This window comes from Sus scrofa, chromosome 11 (assembly GCF_054392235.1).
Source record: "Sus scrofa isolate SSC_HxYL_T2T_F1_AM1 chromosome 11, Sscrofa_HxYL_maternal_Yorkshire_Landrace_v2.0, whole genome shotgun sequence".
Lineage (NCBI taxonomy): Eukaryota > Metazoa > Chordata > Mammalia > Artiodactyla > Suidae > Sus > Sus scrofa.
In genome coordinates, this window is record NC_139393.1 from 56,421,125 (window position 1) to 56,437,626 (window position 16,502).

A 16,502-nucleotide genomic window follows, 5' to 3' on the forward strand; every position below is an offset into this window, starting at 1 on the left:
GGGCCAGGGCTGTCGGTAGGGATGGACTGCAGCATAGGGTTAAGGAAACCCTTGGGGATGATGGAAAATTTCTGAGTATCGATTGCATCTTTTAAAACTCACTGCAGAGTACACTTTATATCCCTCTCCCTCTCTCGGGTTCTACTATTAAGGACTCTGACCCAAGACAGACACATTTGGTAACAAGATGCTGAGGAAGTCTCCTATGTAAGGGATTTGGCTTCTGCTATAAGAAAGTGAAGCCATTTGCTGGAGAGCAGAATTTATCAGATGTTGGAAGAGAGTAGCAAAGGCCTGAAATAATCACAGGAAAAATGAAAGAATTGCTTGACTAGAAAAAATAAGAAGACAGTCTGGCTATGCAAGGTCTGTTTGATACCATGATCATGAAAGTGTACTGGTATCAATTAACTCTTACCTAACTCCCTTCAGCAGCAGAGGGTACTCACCAGCAGGGACACAGAGCAAGACAGCTAGATCTGTATAGGATTGAGTTTTGTCAGATAAATCCAACAAATGTACACAAGAGCATGGAAGATTTGTAGGCAGAATAACAGTCTTCAAAAATACCTTCCCCCTAATCTCCAGAACCCATGAATATGTCACCTTACATGGCAAAAGGGACCCAGCAGATGTGATTAAGTTAAGGGTTTTGAGATGGGGGTATTATTCCAGATTGTCCAGGGAGGGCCAATGTAGTCTCAAGAGTCCTTATTTGAGAGAGGGTGGCAAGACAATCAGAAGGAGATACAACAACAGGAAAGTGTCAGGGTGATGCAGCATGAGAAGACTCAGCCAGTGATTACTGGCTTTGCAGATGGAAGGAAGAGTGCCCAAGGAATGCAGGCAGCTCTAGAAGCTGGAAAAAGCAAGGAAATGAATTCTCTCCTAGAGCTTCCAAAAGAATATAGCCTTACTGACGCTCTGATTTTAGCCCTGTGAGATCCATTTTGGACTTCAGACATCTAGGAATGTAAGATAATTTGTGTTGTTCTAAGCCATAAAGTTGGTATAATTTGCTACAGCAGCTATAAAGAACTAATACAAGGAAGAATTTTTCTAAAAATGCTGTGGTATCTAAGCTGGATAAGAAGGAAATAAATGAATGAGATGGCTAATGGAGAAATAACAGAGGGGTTAATGACAGCAATAAAGAAGGAGTAGGATAGCTAAATAGCATTTTTTTGGGGGTAGGGGGCATACCTGTGGCATGCAGAAATTCCTGGACCAGGGATCAAACCCACGCCACAGGAGCGAAGTGAGCCACGACAGTAACAACACCAGATCCTTTAACCAACTGAGCCATACAGGAAATCCTTAAGTAACTTGTATAAAAAGAGGCAGGAGTTCCCGTTGTGGCTCAGCAGGCTAAAAACTCAACTATTATCCATGAGGATGAAGGTTCAATCCCTGGCCTTGCTCAATGGGTTAAGGATCCAGTATTGTGGCAAACTGCAGCATAGGCTACAGATGTGGCTCGGATCTGGTGTTGCTGTGGCTGTGGTGTAGGCCAGCAGCTGCAGCTCTGATTAGACCTCCAGCCTGGGAGTTCCATATGCTGCAGGAGGGGCCCTAAAAAAAATAAATAAACAAAAATAAAAACAGTGTGGAAGAAAAACAGTCCAAAAACAGATATGGAGGGCAAGGAGATCAACACCACCATTTTAAACACTCATTAAGAGCAGGAAATATTCTTACTCATCTTTCCATCCCAAATACCTAGCACAAGGCGTACAAGTCAGCAGGCAAATCATGTCTCAGGAGTAAATGAAGAAGTTTTTTAATATCACTCTCATCACAAATTGTTCCTATAAAGCAGATATAAAACCTGAAGGCCAACAGAAGACATAAGAATTATAAAGGGCACAATGCTAGTTAGAGACAGAATTGAAAGGGAAGAAATACCTTGACTTCCCATCTCTTTCTGGATATCACATGCCACCACTTTTAGGAAAATCAAAAAATGTAACCTGAAAAAGGGCTTTAAAAGATTTTCAATATTCCCATACTCTAACTATGCATACAGCACCAAAAAGTGGGATAGAAGTTGGAAATCTGAATGACTATGCATTTGTTAAAAGTTTTCATATATTTAGTAAGAATGGTCTCCACTTCCCTCTCAGTCAGTCTCCCAAACAGAAGCAGTAAGATGGGATATAGTGAACACACATTACTTATCTGTCACCTCACAATATTTTCCTTAGGGCAACCAGCCCTCTCCCATTACACACAGCCTGCTCATCAGCATGTTCACCTACTGTCCATTACAAGGTTATGAACAGAATTTGGTCTAACCAATCAAGTACCCCATCTTCGAGGTCAAAGTCAATTATGCAGGTCAATCAAAAACCCTATCCAAGATTTTCTGTCACAACTTGTAGAGGAGACTGCCTTTTGCTAAAAAAAAAAATAAAGTTGGAGCTGCCAGCAGCCTGATTCCTCAGCCACAGGCAATAAACCCACATTCAGAGGAAAAGAGAAGCAAGAAGATAAATATCTACTAACATTATCATAATCCCTGGATCCAGCTGATAAATTCCATCCCCTATTCTTTATTTACTTTAAAGTGAATATCTCAGAGTTCCTATTGAATGAATTGAAATGAATCTGACTGGATCCATGAGGAAACAGGTTCAAACCCTCATCCCACTCAATGGGTTAAGGATTCGGCATTGCCATGAGTGGTGGTGTACGTTGCAGATGTGTCTCGGATAGATCCCGCGTTGCTGTGGCTATGGCGTAGGCCAGCAGCTATGGCTCCGATTCAACCCCTAGCCTGGGAACCTGCATATACTGCAGGTAAAGCCCTAAAAAGACAAAACAAAAAAAAAAAGTGGATATCTCTCAGTAATGAATGAGACCAAAAGGGCAGAAGATAACTATCTCTGCAACTTAAAATACACAACTCAAGCTAAGTGATTGTTTCTATAATCAAAAGTGGAGCTCTTCAGATATCAGTTATGACTCCTCTCTTCCTCCTGTCTGAGAGAAAAGAGATTCTTTTAAAGAAAGTGGGATCTGGTCCTTAAAAATGTTAATGAAAAAGCTAGCTGGATCCTATAGAGAAGATATCGGACTTCAGTAGAAAAATCGATCCTTGATCTTTAAGGTACCATAATTCAAATAGTCCATCCTGCCTTTTCTTTTGCACAGCCAACAACAGTCAAAAAAAGCTCAGAACAATGTAGGCACACCAAGATACTCCCTAATCATAACATATGCATAAGGATATGACAAACCCAAATCCAAGTCCCAAATCCCAAGCCAGTTTTACTCAGTTTGTAGTACATGCTGTCAGAGTGAAAAAAAAGGACAAGAGAAATAGATATTTTCACCCAAAGGACTGATCAAAGATAAGAGTAAATAAATACTTTTCATTGCCCAGATAATAATTTCCAAGTTAATGATCAAAAAAATGCCAAAAAGATGAAACTAAACAATATAACCCAAATAATAATGGGCTTTCAAAAATTCCTTCAGCACACAGAAATAAAATGATTTCCTAATTATACTCATATTTACTTTTTTATTGCAGTATAGCTGATGTATAATATTATTTAATTTCAGGTGTACAACATAGAGATCCATAATTTTTAAAGGTTATATTCCATTTATAGTTATTATAAAATACTGGCTATATTCACTGTTTTGTACTATACATCCTTGTAGCTTATTTATTTTATAAATAGTAGTTTTTACCTCTTATCTTTTTAATCCTGGCATTTTTGTTCAAATTATTGAATGAAAAAGCCCTTATTCCCTATAAATTACTAACAGTTTTACCTTGCTTCTTGTCTTCACTTTTGATTTGCTCTTCTGTTTTCTTTTCAACTTCTTCTTATTTAAAATTTTCTTATTCCTAAAAGTATATAAAAAAAAAAGGTGGAAAAAAGAATTAGGGAAGTTCATGTTTTAGAACATACAAAACTATTAAAAATAGGTACTTCCAAAGTAGACATGTGAATATTTCTTACAAACTTTCTTTCTGTGAAACAATATACTCTAGATGTGCATAAAAAGAAAGTGGGAGGATGGAGAGAGGATAGGAAGAGAAAAGGAAGTTCAGAGCTAGAGCTACCAGCCTTACTTAGAGAGTAAAATAAGCGGAGGGCCTAGGATGGACCCATAGACACACCAATACATTTGAAGGAGATCTAGCCAGAAATATCCATTAAGGAAATACCATGGGATTATTTAACTCGGATTTTGGTGCAAAGGAGATCATGGAAATCATGTTTGTGGGCGGGACATCCCCAAGAGTGTGCTACCAGAGGAAAGAGAAAGAACAACTAATAGCATCAAATGCTACTCATGAATAGATATACCTGTTCACACAGTCTGTTCAACTATGAGCAAAGAATATCTATTCCAACATTTTCCCTTTCAGCACCTGCACCCGTGTGTGACACATCATGGAGGTTCAAGAAATATCAAGTGAACAAAGTTGATGAAAAGCAATGAGTATTTTTCATGTGTGGTTGAGGACACACTAAAGTTTACTTAAACGAAATCAGTTATTTGAGCAAAAGGAATACGTAACTGCTGAAACAAGGTAGCCCCTTCTACACAATTTAGAAAGCATCAAGGTTCATTCAAAACAAATCTTCAGAACAAAAGAATATATAAATCCAACTTAAGATGAATTTCCTAAAGTCTACTTATCATGAACTTAAACTTTCAAAAGTATACACCAATACTGTTGGCTGTTTTGTTTAAAGAACTTCCTTAAAGTTCAAGAGACTTTATATGTATCCTAAAATATTTCTCTTTTTATGCATTTGGGATTTAATTAGCTATAACTTTTTTTTTCTTTCTTTCTTTCTTTTTTTTTTTGCTTTTTAGGGCTGCACCTGGAGCATACGGAAGTTCCCAGACTAGGGGTCAAACTGGAGCTGAAGCTGTCAGCCACGGCCACAGTAATGTGGGATCCAAACCGCATCTCACACCACAGCTCACACCAACGCTGGATCATAACCCACTGAGCGAGGCCAGGGATCAAATCCACATCCTCATGGATACTAGTGAGGTTTGTAACCCACTGAGCCACAATGGGAACTCCCAGTTATAACAATTTTAATGAATCTGGACCCACCAAATCTGAATATCGATCAGCTGAAGAACCCAGCTTCCCCCAATCCACACAAATTGATTTTACTGTGTTTTCTTGTTGATTTGGCTTGTACTGGAAGTAGACGGATGTCCAAAAGAGCTAGTAAAAAGGTAAAAATTATATATACAAAATCTGTATTTAACATTGCAAAATAAAAATGCTAGGTGTTAGAGGAATGTTAGGAATGTAGCATCCCATTACATGACTACCTTTCAGAACTAAGCTTAAATAAACTTTTCATGGTATCTGAGGATGGACAGATAAAAGAAAAACTCTAGGAGTCTTATACATTAACATTTCACCATGGAATTTTTTATACTTTAGAATTTTAAATCTTAAATCAATAGGAGCTTAATGATGAATGTTTGGAATTGGTCCTGTAAGATTTTTTTAGTCTTCTCACAAAAAGAACCTCATACCCATGAGATTTCAAAGAATTCTGGGTGGTAATAAAAGGGAAATGTTATTAACATGCTTTAAATATTTATTTTAAAAATATTTACTTTAAAAATTCCAAAGAAGAAATTATCTTAATAGTTACCACTGTTTAGGAAAACCAAATACTTCCGCAATATAAGAATAAATGAATTTGGCAAGTTGTTCTGTGACACAGATCATTAGTTTCTATTTCAGCTTATTACCGAGTCTATTTTCTCACAAAACAAAAACTAGCCATAATTTAACTTAAAACTTCTCTTACTCTTAATCTGTTTTTTCATTTGCAAAATAGAGATAAAGGAGTTTATCTCTGAGGTTCCTTCTAACTAAAATGCTAGGATTTAAATAGGTCAAAATTCAAAGAACTTATGGAATAAGAGAGTTTCAATCTTGTAGTTTCCCTTAGAAATGAGAAATGAAAAATTCCCAAATCTAAAGTCTAAGGCAGGAATAGGCAAATTTTTCTCTGTAAAGGCCCAGATAATAACTTTTGTATGCTTTGTGAGCCACAAAATCTCTGTATGAAAGCAGCCATAGATGACACAAGAACAGTTGAGCATGATTACATCATAACGTGATTTTAACTTTTAGATACTGAAATTTGAATTTCTAGATACCAAAACTTGAATTCCATATAATTTTCATATGACACAAAACATTTTTTCCTATTTATTTATTACTTTTAAAAATGTTAAACCCATTCTTTACTCACAGACCATACAGATTTGGTCTGTGGACCATAGTTTGTTGACCCTTGGTCTAGAGTGTATTTTGATAAACATGTTCATATCAGAAGGAAAAATATATATATACAACTATTAGTATGCAACACAGATAAAACTAGTCAAAACATCACTAAGCTTATACAAATAAGGACTCAAAATTATCTGCCCTTTCTTTCCGCAAAGATGAACTCCCCACGTTTACTTTCCTAAAGTAAGTAAAAGTACTAGATAGGAGCAAGCCATTGCTCTTCCTTCAAAAACTAGACTAACATAAAAAAGCCATGGAAGCAACTAAGGACTAAATGAATTAAAAATCCAGCGATGGAAGAGCGATTCCAAGGTGAGCTGAGACCACTGGCATTTTATTCCATGAGGGCATTTCAGAGTTTGGGTCTAAGTGAGGACTGAGTTCACTAAAGGAAACCAAAACCCAGTGGTGTTTGAGATGGGCCAGAATGACAGACTAGAAATATATCTAATGGTATAACTGCTCAGTGAAAGGGGAGGCTGGGCCAACAGAACAGGGTCAATTTCTCAGTTGCTCAGTTTTAGAAGCCCATATCTAAGAGAAGGAGGAATCTACTTAATCTCCAAGGCAGCCAACACCTTACCCTAAATGTCTAACGAAACAAAGAACAAACCTCTCTGGGAGAAAATATCATCCAGAAGAAAGTAACTGTTCTTTTATACATAATGTTAGGCATACAATAAACATATTAAGAGACATCCAAAGAAGCAAAATAATGAGACGGATAATCAAGAGAAAACCAGACAATCAGGCAGATTCAAGATAATCCAGATACTGAGGTTAGGAGGCAAGGACTTGACATATATGCAAAGATGAACAAAACAGACAAAATGATGTAATTTTCAACATTTTTTTTTAAAGCCAAGTGGATTTCCTGGAATGGAAAAATAAATATCTGAAATTGAGTACCTGTCAGAAGGTTCTAAGAACAGAATAGACAGGAGGAAAACAGAATTCACTGACTCGCAGACAGGCCAATAAAAAAAATTACCCAAACTCAGGCACAGAAAAAAGAATGTGATGAACAAAACAGAGGGTATGAGATACGTGGGACATAGTCAAATGGTCTCACATTCACATAACTGGAATCTCAGAAAGAGAAAAATAGAATGGAACAAAAGCAGTACATGAAGAGATAACTGACCATGAGTTTACAAAAGTGAGGAAAGAAATCAACCCAGAGAATCAAGAAGTTTGGGGAACTCTAAGCAGTAAAATGCTTGGCACAAACTGCTGAAACAAAGGATACAGAGAAAAAAGATACACTTGAAGAAACAACAATATGATTGATAGCTTCCATTTTCTGTGTTGAGAGGCTGGGGGGGAGGGGGAGCAATATAGAATTATATGTCTATCAAAAATATCCATGGGGTTGGTTCCCTGGGGGCCTAGCAGTTAAGGAGTCAGTCATTGTCCCTACTGCGGCTCAGGTTCGATCCCAGGCCCAGCAACTTTGGCATGCCGGGAGCAAAAATACCCTTTAAAAATGAAGACAAAAATAGAGACGATTTTAGATCCACAAAAGTTGACACAAATTCCTTGTCAATATACCAACAGTATAATAAATACAAAAGAAAGGTCTTCCTTTAAAAACTACTATGTTAAAATTTTAAATAAAAGGACAGACTAAAAGCAAAAGGACTGGAGAAGTATATCTTGTACACACTCACTGGCCTCCCAGAAAAAGCTGGTATAGCTATATTAATATTTGACAAAGGAATTTTTAAGGCTAGAAGTGTTATTAGAGATGAGCAGAACATTTCATAATGCTGAAAGGGTCAATTCAATAGGAAAACATAAAAATCCTAAATGGGAATACGACCTAATAACAACAGCATAGCTTCAAAATATATAAAGAAAAACTTAGAGAAGCAAAAGAAGAAAGGACAAATCTACAATCAAAAGATCGGATTTTAACACACCTCTATGACAGAGTAAGCAGAGGACAAAATGGAACAGATGTAGAAAAATGTAAAAACGTGATCAATCAATTTGACCTGACATACAAAAGAAATCACATCCAACAACTTCAGAATGCACATTCTTTTTTAATGCAGGTAGAATATTTACCAAAATAGATGATATGCTGGACCAGAGACCAAGTCTCAATAAATATCCAAGGATGATGATCATCACAGAAAAATTAAACTAGAAATCAACAGAAAGAAAACTGAGATATTCTCAAAGTTTTAGAAATCTAAAAAACATATTTCTAAATAACCTATGGGTCAAAGAGCTACAAAAGAGAGTTACAATAGGAATTTTAAAATATTTTCCATTGAATAAAAATTAAATATGACATTATCAAAACTTGTGGAATGTCACTAAATTAGTCCTTTGGGGAAATATACAGCTTTTTGCATACAAATGCACACAATGAAAAAAGAAAGTCTGAAAATCAATGATGTACACTTACAACTTAAGAAGCAAAAAAAGAATAGAGCAAATTCAATGTAAACAATGTAGAAGGAAATAAAAATAAGAGCAGATATCAATGAAACAGAAAGCAGACATTCAACAGAGGAAATCAAAGAGTCAAAAATGGTTCTCTAAAAAGATTAATAAATCTAATAAACCTCTACAAAGACTGGTCAGGAAAAAAAATAAAACCACAAATCAGCCATATGAAAAATAAATAAGAAAGGGGATATCATTACAGACACTGCTCATAAATTTAACAACTTAAATAAAAAGGACAAATTCCTTGAAAATATATAACTTCTCAACACTAAACAAGGAAAAAAACAATATCCAAGTAGTCTTCTATCTGTTAAAGAAATTGAATCCCTAATCAAAACATTTCCACAGAGAAAACTCTAGACTCAGATGGTTTTACCAGTTAATTCTTTTAAACACGTAAAGAATTCACTGGTACATTCTTTCAAGCAATATCAATCTTAGACTAACTCTTCCAGAGAATATAAAAAGAAGAAACATTTCTGAGCTCATTCTATCTGGCTAACATAATTCTGATACCAAAATCTGAAGAGAATATTTCAAAATAAGAAAATGTCAGACAGTATTTTCTATGAATGTAAAACAAAAAATATTACATAACCAAAAAGTGGAAACAACCCAAATGATCATCAACTGATGACTGGAGAAAACAAAATGGTTATCCATATAACAGAATATTATTCAGCCATAAAAAAGGATGAAGTAGACACATGCTAAAATATGCATAAAACTTAAAAACTAAGTGAAAGAGGAGTTCCTGTCATGGTGCAGTGGAAACAAATCCGACTAGGAACCATGAGGTTGCTGGTTCGATCCCTCGCCTCACTCGGTTAAGGATCTGGCATTGCCATGAGCTGTGGTACAGGCTGCAGACGCAGCTCGGATCTGGCATTGCTGTAGCTGTGGTGTAGACCAGCAGCTATAGCTCCGATTAGACCCCTAGCCTGGGAACCTCCATATGCCACGGGTGTGGCCCTAAAACGACAAAAGACAAAAAAAGAAAAAAAATGTGAAAGAAACAAAGGCCATGAAAGATCACAAATGTTAATGAATGTACAAATGTATTCATTTATATGAATGTCCAGATAGGCAAATCCACAGAAACAGGAAGTTGATTAAAGGAGATGGGAGTGATTGCTATAGGACATAGCATTTATTTGGGGGTGAAGAAAAATGTTCTAGTTACATAACTTTGTGAATATACTAAAAATCACTAAAATATAGACTTTAAAAACGTCCATTTTATGGTATGTGAACTATGTATCTCAATATAAAAATTATGAGAAAAAAGCCATTGACCTAAAAATAATTGCAATGTCCAACACATAAAAAGGATAATAAATAAAACAGAAAATTCACTTTTTAAATGTCTTCCCTTATTCTGAATAAAGGGAAAAAGGGGGAAATGTGACTATTTTAATAAAAGCAGAAAAATTATTTTATAAAATTATTTGTGATAAAATGCCTCAACTAGGAAAAGAAGTTACTTAATCTGATTAAGATTATCAACAAAAACCCTACAGCTAACATTATACTTAATTATACTCAATGATGAAAATTAAATACTTCCAGTGAGGATGGGAAAAAACAACACAATATCACCACTTCTGTTTAACACTGTACTGGAAATCAGTAAGTCAAGCAAAATAACTAAGAGCCATAATGTCCAGAAAGGAAAAAGTAAAGTATGTCTATCTGTAGATAACATAGCCATATTTATAGAAAATGGAAAATAACCCACAAATACAGAATTAAGAAATGAATTATCAAGGTCAGAAGATACAAGACCAATTTTAAAAAATGAACTAATTTTAAAAACACCATATGTAAACTGAAACTTTTCTATAGAAGCCAGACTTATTTCTCCTGTGTAATTAATGTAATGATACTCTCTTTGTGTTCATGCATCACTGAATAAATTAGGGAGGGATAGTAGTCTGATCACTAAGTAGGAAACTTTTATTTACTTAACCTAGGCTGATAATTAGAAATAACACAGATTTTAACAGTTCAAGTTGATCGAGGAGAGGGATGCAAACAGATTTCATAATATATATATAGGAGTCTTGATTTTATTAGGAAGTCTTTAGGTTGGGGGTAGGCATGGAGGGTGGGAGAGGAGTAGAGACTGAAAATAAAGCCACCATAGCAGTGGGCAGAGCAGCAAAAGCAAGAGAGATTGGAGAGCATGTGGGAGTGAAGAGTATGGGGAGGAAAAGACTGAAAAGTTATGACTCTACATCATGCCTCATGCAGATTTAGTATCTAAGTACACAGAGCCTAGGAAGGCAAGCAAAACTCAAGCCTTAAAGCATCTGCAAAACTTTCTGAAGAAATCCACTCTTCCTAGGCCTCTGAGAGCCACCAGAAGAAGGGTAATGAGAGTTAGCAGTCAAACAATCATGGACACAAAGATACAAGGCACCGCAAGTGAGAACTAGCAGAAAAAGACAACGGAAAGACATACAGACTTCAGATGAAATTTTCAGACACAACTACATTTACCAAATTTAAAGAAATTAAAACTAGCTTTAAAATATCTGCAGGGTATGGGGACTATAACACATTTGAAAAACAATTAAATCCAACATCTAAATATGAAAAACATAACTGCAATTAAAGATTCAGTAGGTGAGTTTGCAGCATATTAGACATGGCGAAGTGAGAATTTGAAGAAATCAGAAAAAATAACTAGAAATCAGATAGAAAGATTAAAAAGGGTGAAAATATGCCCCCTGAGACTTCTTCCAAACCGAAATCTCCTCCAAGTCCCTCTATCCCAGAAGAGACAGAATTTACTGCACCCAAGTATAACCTTTCTCCAATACACTGATCCCATCTCATTCACCATCATCGGGATTTTGCTCAATCGCTTACACTCTATGCTCATTTGTTAATTTCTCTCTTCTATGGTTTCTAACTTTAAAAGCCTATGGGCCTCCAATTAAAAGAAAAAAAAATCAGGAGTTCCCATTGTGGCTCAGATGGTTAAGAACCAGACATAGTGTCCATGAGGATGTGGCTTCTATCCTTGACCTGGCCCAGTGGGTTAAAGATCCAATGTTGCTGCAAGTTTCAGTGTAGGTCACAGATGTGGCTCAGATCTGTTGTTGCTGTGGCTGTGGAGTAGGTCTGGTGGCTGCAACTCCAATTTGACCCCTAGCCTGGGAATTTCCATATGCTATAGGTGTGGCGGTAAAAAGGAAAAAAAAAAAAAAAAAAAAAAAAAGTTTAAATGACTATCCCTCTGACCTCTTCATCACTAAATTTCTTGGAGAAAACCATCTCGAACTTTTCCAATCCCCTCCCTATGATGAAGCGCCTACAAGCGTAGGAGACTTCTCAACATCACAAACTTTCTTATTGCCTACTGAATTCCTTATCTTCAGTCTTTATCCTCTATAGTTTGCTACATGAATACTGTCAGATAGTCTACTTCTTTAAATACTTCCCTCACCTTCTAGAAGAATCTCATCTTAGTGTTCCATATCCTTAAAGATGATTTTCTCAGACTTCTTTTTTTTTTTTTTTTTTTTGGTCTTTTTGCCTTTTCTAGGGCCACTCCCGCGGTATATGGAGGTTCCCAGGCTAGGGGTCGAATCGGAGCTGTAGCCACCAGCCTACGCCACAGCCACAGCAACGTGGGATCCGAGCCGTGTCTGTGACCTACACCACAGCTCACAGCAACACCAGATCCCCAACCCACTGAGCGAGGCCAGGGATCGAACCCGCAACCTCATGGCTCCTAGTAGGATTCATTAACCACAACAGGAACTCCTCAGACTTCTTTATTAGCTCCTTTTCCTCCCTTTTTCTTAAATCCTCTCGCACATATATTACTTCTCATGAGAGTTATCTGTTCATAATCTATATTTATTTCTACACTGGTAACTTACACTGTTATCAATAAGCTATAACAACCTTAATAATAACTACTGAGAGTCCACAAGCATCCTCAGAATGCTGCTCTAGAATGAGTTACAGCCTCTGACAATAAAGGTACATCCACTGTGAAAATCAACCACCTTTCTAGCTACTTCAAAATCTCACCACTGCCCATCTAGCTTCAAGTCGATACTCAAACCCTCTATTTAATTGCTAAGAGCTGCCATTTAGAACGTACTACTCCCTTTACTTCACTTTCATCCACCTCAAAATAATCTCTATAACTGCCTTCTCCATTAATTATCCCCATTCTCTCTTTTTTGTTCATTATTCCTGCCCTCCCCTCTTAGTCTTCCAGGTTAAGATAAGAAAATTTACAAGCAAATGGCATAGGTTTAAATGCAGGCTCTGTCACTTATTAGCTCTATCTTGGGAAAGTTACTTAACTGCTCTGTGCCTCAGCTATCTCATCCGTACAATAGATGAAAACAGTACTTAACCCAGTAGATTATGAGGCACTTAGAGTTACACCTAGTATTCAGTAAGTGCTAAACAAATTTTATTTTTTTCTATTTCTTTACTTTGGTTTGGATTTCTCCCAAAGCAGATTTGATTCAAGGATTCAAGTGCAAGGAGTTGTTTGAGAGATGTTCCAGGAAAACCACCAATAGGGGAAATCAGAAGTGAGACAGGGGAGGGAAGGCAGTCAAGAAAGAGTGCAGGGAGTTCCCGTGGTGGCGCAGTGGTTAACGAATCCGACTAGGAACCATGAGGTTGCAGGTTCGACCCCTGGCCTCGCTCAGTGGGTTAAGGATCTGGCGTTGCCATGAGCTGTGGTGTAGGTCACAGACACGGCTTGGATCCCGAGTTGCTGTGGCTGTGACGTAAGCTGGCAGCTACAGCTCCGATTCGACACCTAGCCTGGGAACCTCCATAGGCCGTGGGAGCGGCCCTAGAAAAGGCAAAAAGACCAAAAAAAAAAGAGTGCATTATTAAACCAGTTACCCTGATGGGCAAACAGAGGGCAGCCCTAGGGGAGAACTCTAGTAGATGGTATAGAACACAACTCAGTCATCCCAACGGAGAGATGTGAAAATGAAGTATGTATCCAGCAAATCCCATGCATCACTGGCTGCAAGTCTCTACAGACATTAACTCCCTGGCATTTCTGGCTTGCCCTGCTCAGAGACAAAGCATGTCTCTATGGCCTGTAAGAAAGTTCTCAGGCAGAAGTCATGAATACAAGTACACAGTAGGGAGACAAAAGCCAAAGAGATATGGCTAGGACACTAAGAACATCTGTCATAGTGTGTCTCTTATTGAAAAGATAAATTAGTTCTCTGTCCCCTTCCTCAAGCTACCGTTTTCCTTCCTTCACTTTAAACACTAATTTCTAAATGCTGTACTCTCTTCTCCATCTAAGCCCAATTCACTTTCCCATTGAATGTGGCTTTTCCCAGCCTTCTGGCAAAAAAAGAGATAGGGGTGAGTGGGTATTAGGTCACTATGATCTCCCAATGCCAACTTCAAGATGATGTTTCAGACTTCTGTTTAGTTGATAGACAGGAAAAGAGTCAGTCTGGAAGTGATAATGTGTTCATGAGGAGCCTTTGATATACTGAACATAATGTATGTGAGACAGAATTGAGAGACTCCTAGCAGTAGACTTTTTCAAGATACAGGTCTAGAGATCAGGAGAAAGGTTTTAGCTGTAAGCCACAGACCACGAAATCCAAAACAATCAGGTGATAAATAACTGAAATCACAGGACTGAATGAAATAATCCACAAAAAAAATTTAGAGAGAAGGGTACCAAAAATGGACTCTTGAGAAACTAGCTCTCTCTTCATCCCTTACAATCTCAAGGAAAGGCACCGTAATTTCTGTTCATGAAATCTAGTCACCTGCTCTCATTTTTTGTCATCCTTCTAACACCAAAATGTCTCTCAAATCTGTTCTATTTCACCTATTTTCATTGTCTTTTCTCAGGTTTTATTATCACTTGTCAGAACTACTGCAATTGCTTCTTTAAAAGTAGCCAGCCCTGCTTTGGGGATCTGTGTCTTTTCATCCTTTACAATGCTACTAGGGATATTTTTATAGATTGAAAGTTTAACTCTATCAGTGCTGTCCTCAAGTAAACCAATACATGGAAAATAGCAACCCAGTCCTAACATAGCTTTTAGTCTTTTCTCTATATCCTTATTCTCATTCATCCAGTCCCCCACACTTTAGTTACTGCCAATATCTGTTTTGCACTTCTTTGATGTTACCTCTATATTCACATTGTAGCTCCAGCAACTATCACTGCCTACACTTCAAGAGTCAGCAAATTACATCCTACAGTCCAAATCTCCCCTGCCACCTATTTTTGTAAATACAGTTACACTGAAACAAAGTCATGCTCATTTGTTTAAATACTGTCTATGGCTACATTCAAGCTGTAACAACAGAGCTGCAATAGTTCCATCAGAGACTGGACAGCCTGCTAAGCCTGAAGTATTTACTATCCTGCTGCTTACAGAACAAGTCTGCTGACCCTTCACCCATGGGACAATATCAAGCAGCCTCATTTGTGTATAACTGGATCCTCAGAAGGAAATGAGAGACTGGGTTTGAAATAATATTAGAGGAAATAAAGGCCAAAATTAAACAAAAATTAATCACACAGATCTAAGAAGTTCAATGAACACCAAACATGGGATAAAAACACACTAAGAAAAAATATATTCAGAAACAACACAGTCAAATTGCTAAAAATAAAAAATAAAGAGAAAAATCTTAAAAGTAGCCAAAGAAGGAATTCTAATTTCAGTATGGGGGCATAAACCAAATACAGCCTATCTTTCACACTGCTTACAACTAAAAACATTGGGCAAAATACAAAAAAAGGAAGGAAGGGAGGATCACTCAAGGTCTCTGAGAAAGAAAAGCAGACTGAAGAGGGTAGTCAAACTTGGAAAAGTGAGGCACATGAGCTTCCCAGCTGAGTTATTTGTCTCTCCTTTCTTAACAGCTTTGCTCTAAGGCCAGGAAGCAATCACAGAGAGCAGCAACATAAAAGTTAAAACTCTAAGAGAAACTCTATCTTTCTGGTCACAGGAATTGGGAAAAGGAGCTCTTGCATGTTAGAGAATGTAAAGAAAATCCTGGAAAGGAAAAAGATGGAGAAACAGACTTCCTAATCCTGTTTAATTTCCCACACAAGTCTTGGGCTTGCCTGGAGCTGCATGAGTATCAGACAGACCCACACCAACAGAACAGAGGCTCTGAGAATTGAAAACTACCACCCACAAAAGGTAAGGCCCAATTTGCCATCTGAACTTAAATGGGTTGATGGTCTGCTTAAAGAAACAACAACAAAAATCAACATTCTCCAGAGAATTATAGTAAGCCCCAGGATTACAAAACAAGCATTCACAATGTCCAAGATGCAAACCAAAAAGAAAATGTGATAAATTTCAAGGGAAGAAACAATTAACATGTGCCAATCCTGAGATGATCCACATGCTATCCTTATCTAACAGTACCTTTGAAACAACTATTGTAAATATGCTTCATCAAGTACAGGCAAACACATTTGAATTGAACAGGGAAAAGTCCTCAAAAGGCAAAGAGAAATTATTTTTAAAATGAGACGCATGTAAATTTAAAAACCAAACAATGCAGTGTGTGGAATAAAATTCACCTGGATGAGCACAATAAGAGAATGAAGATGAAAGAGAAAAAAGTCAGTGAATATGAAAATGGAGCAATAAAAATGACTCAATCTGAAAAAGAGGAAAAAAATTGACAAAAGAAAAAATGAACAGTCAGAGACTTGTGGGGCAATCTCAAAGCTTTTTTTATCATGATTGTC

General features: G+C 37.1%; 1 protein-coding gene across 34 annotated transcripts in view; it reads right to left on the reverse strand.

Annotated features, from left to right (window-relative positions):
* MYCBP2 (MYC binding protein 2) overlaps positions 1 to 16,502 on the reverse strand; it is a 268,897-nt gene that overhangs the window by 237,467 nt on the left and 14,928 nt on the right. For all 34 annotated transcript variants that reach the window (XM_084982014.1, XM_021065747.2, XM_084982012.1 and 31 more), the window contains exon 2: positions 3,784 to 3,859. In XM_084982014.1, coding sequence (XP_084838140.1) covers positions 3,784 to 3,859 — 76 coding nt within the window. The remainder of the gene's footprint in view (positions 1 to 3,783; positions 3,860 to 16,502) is intronic.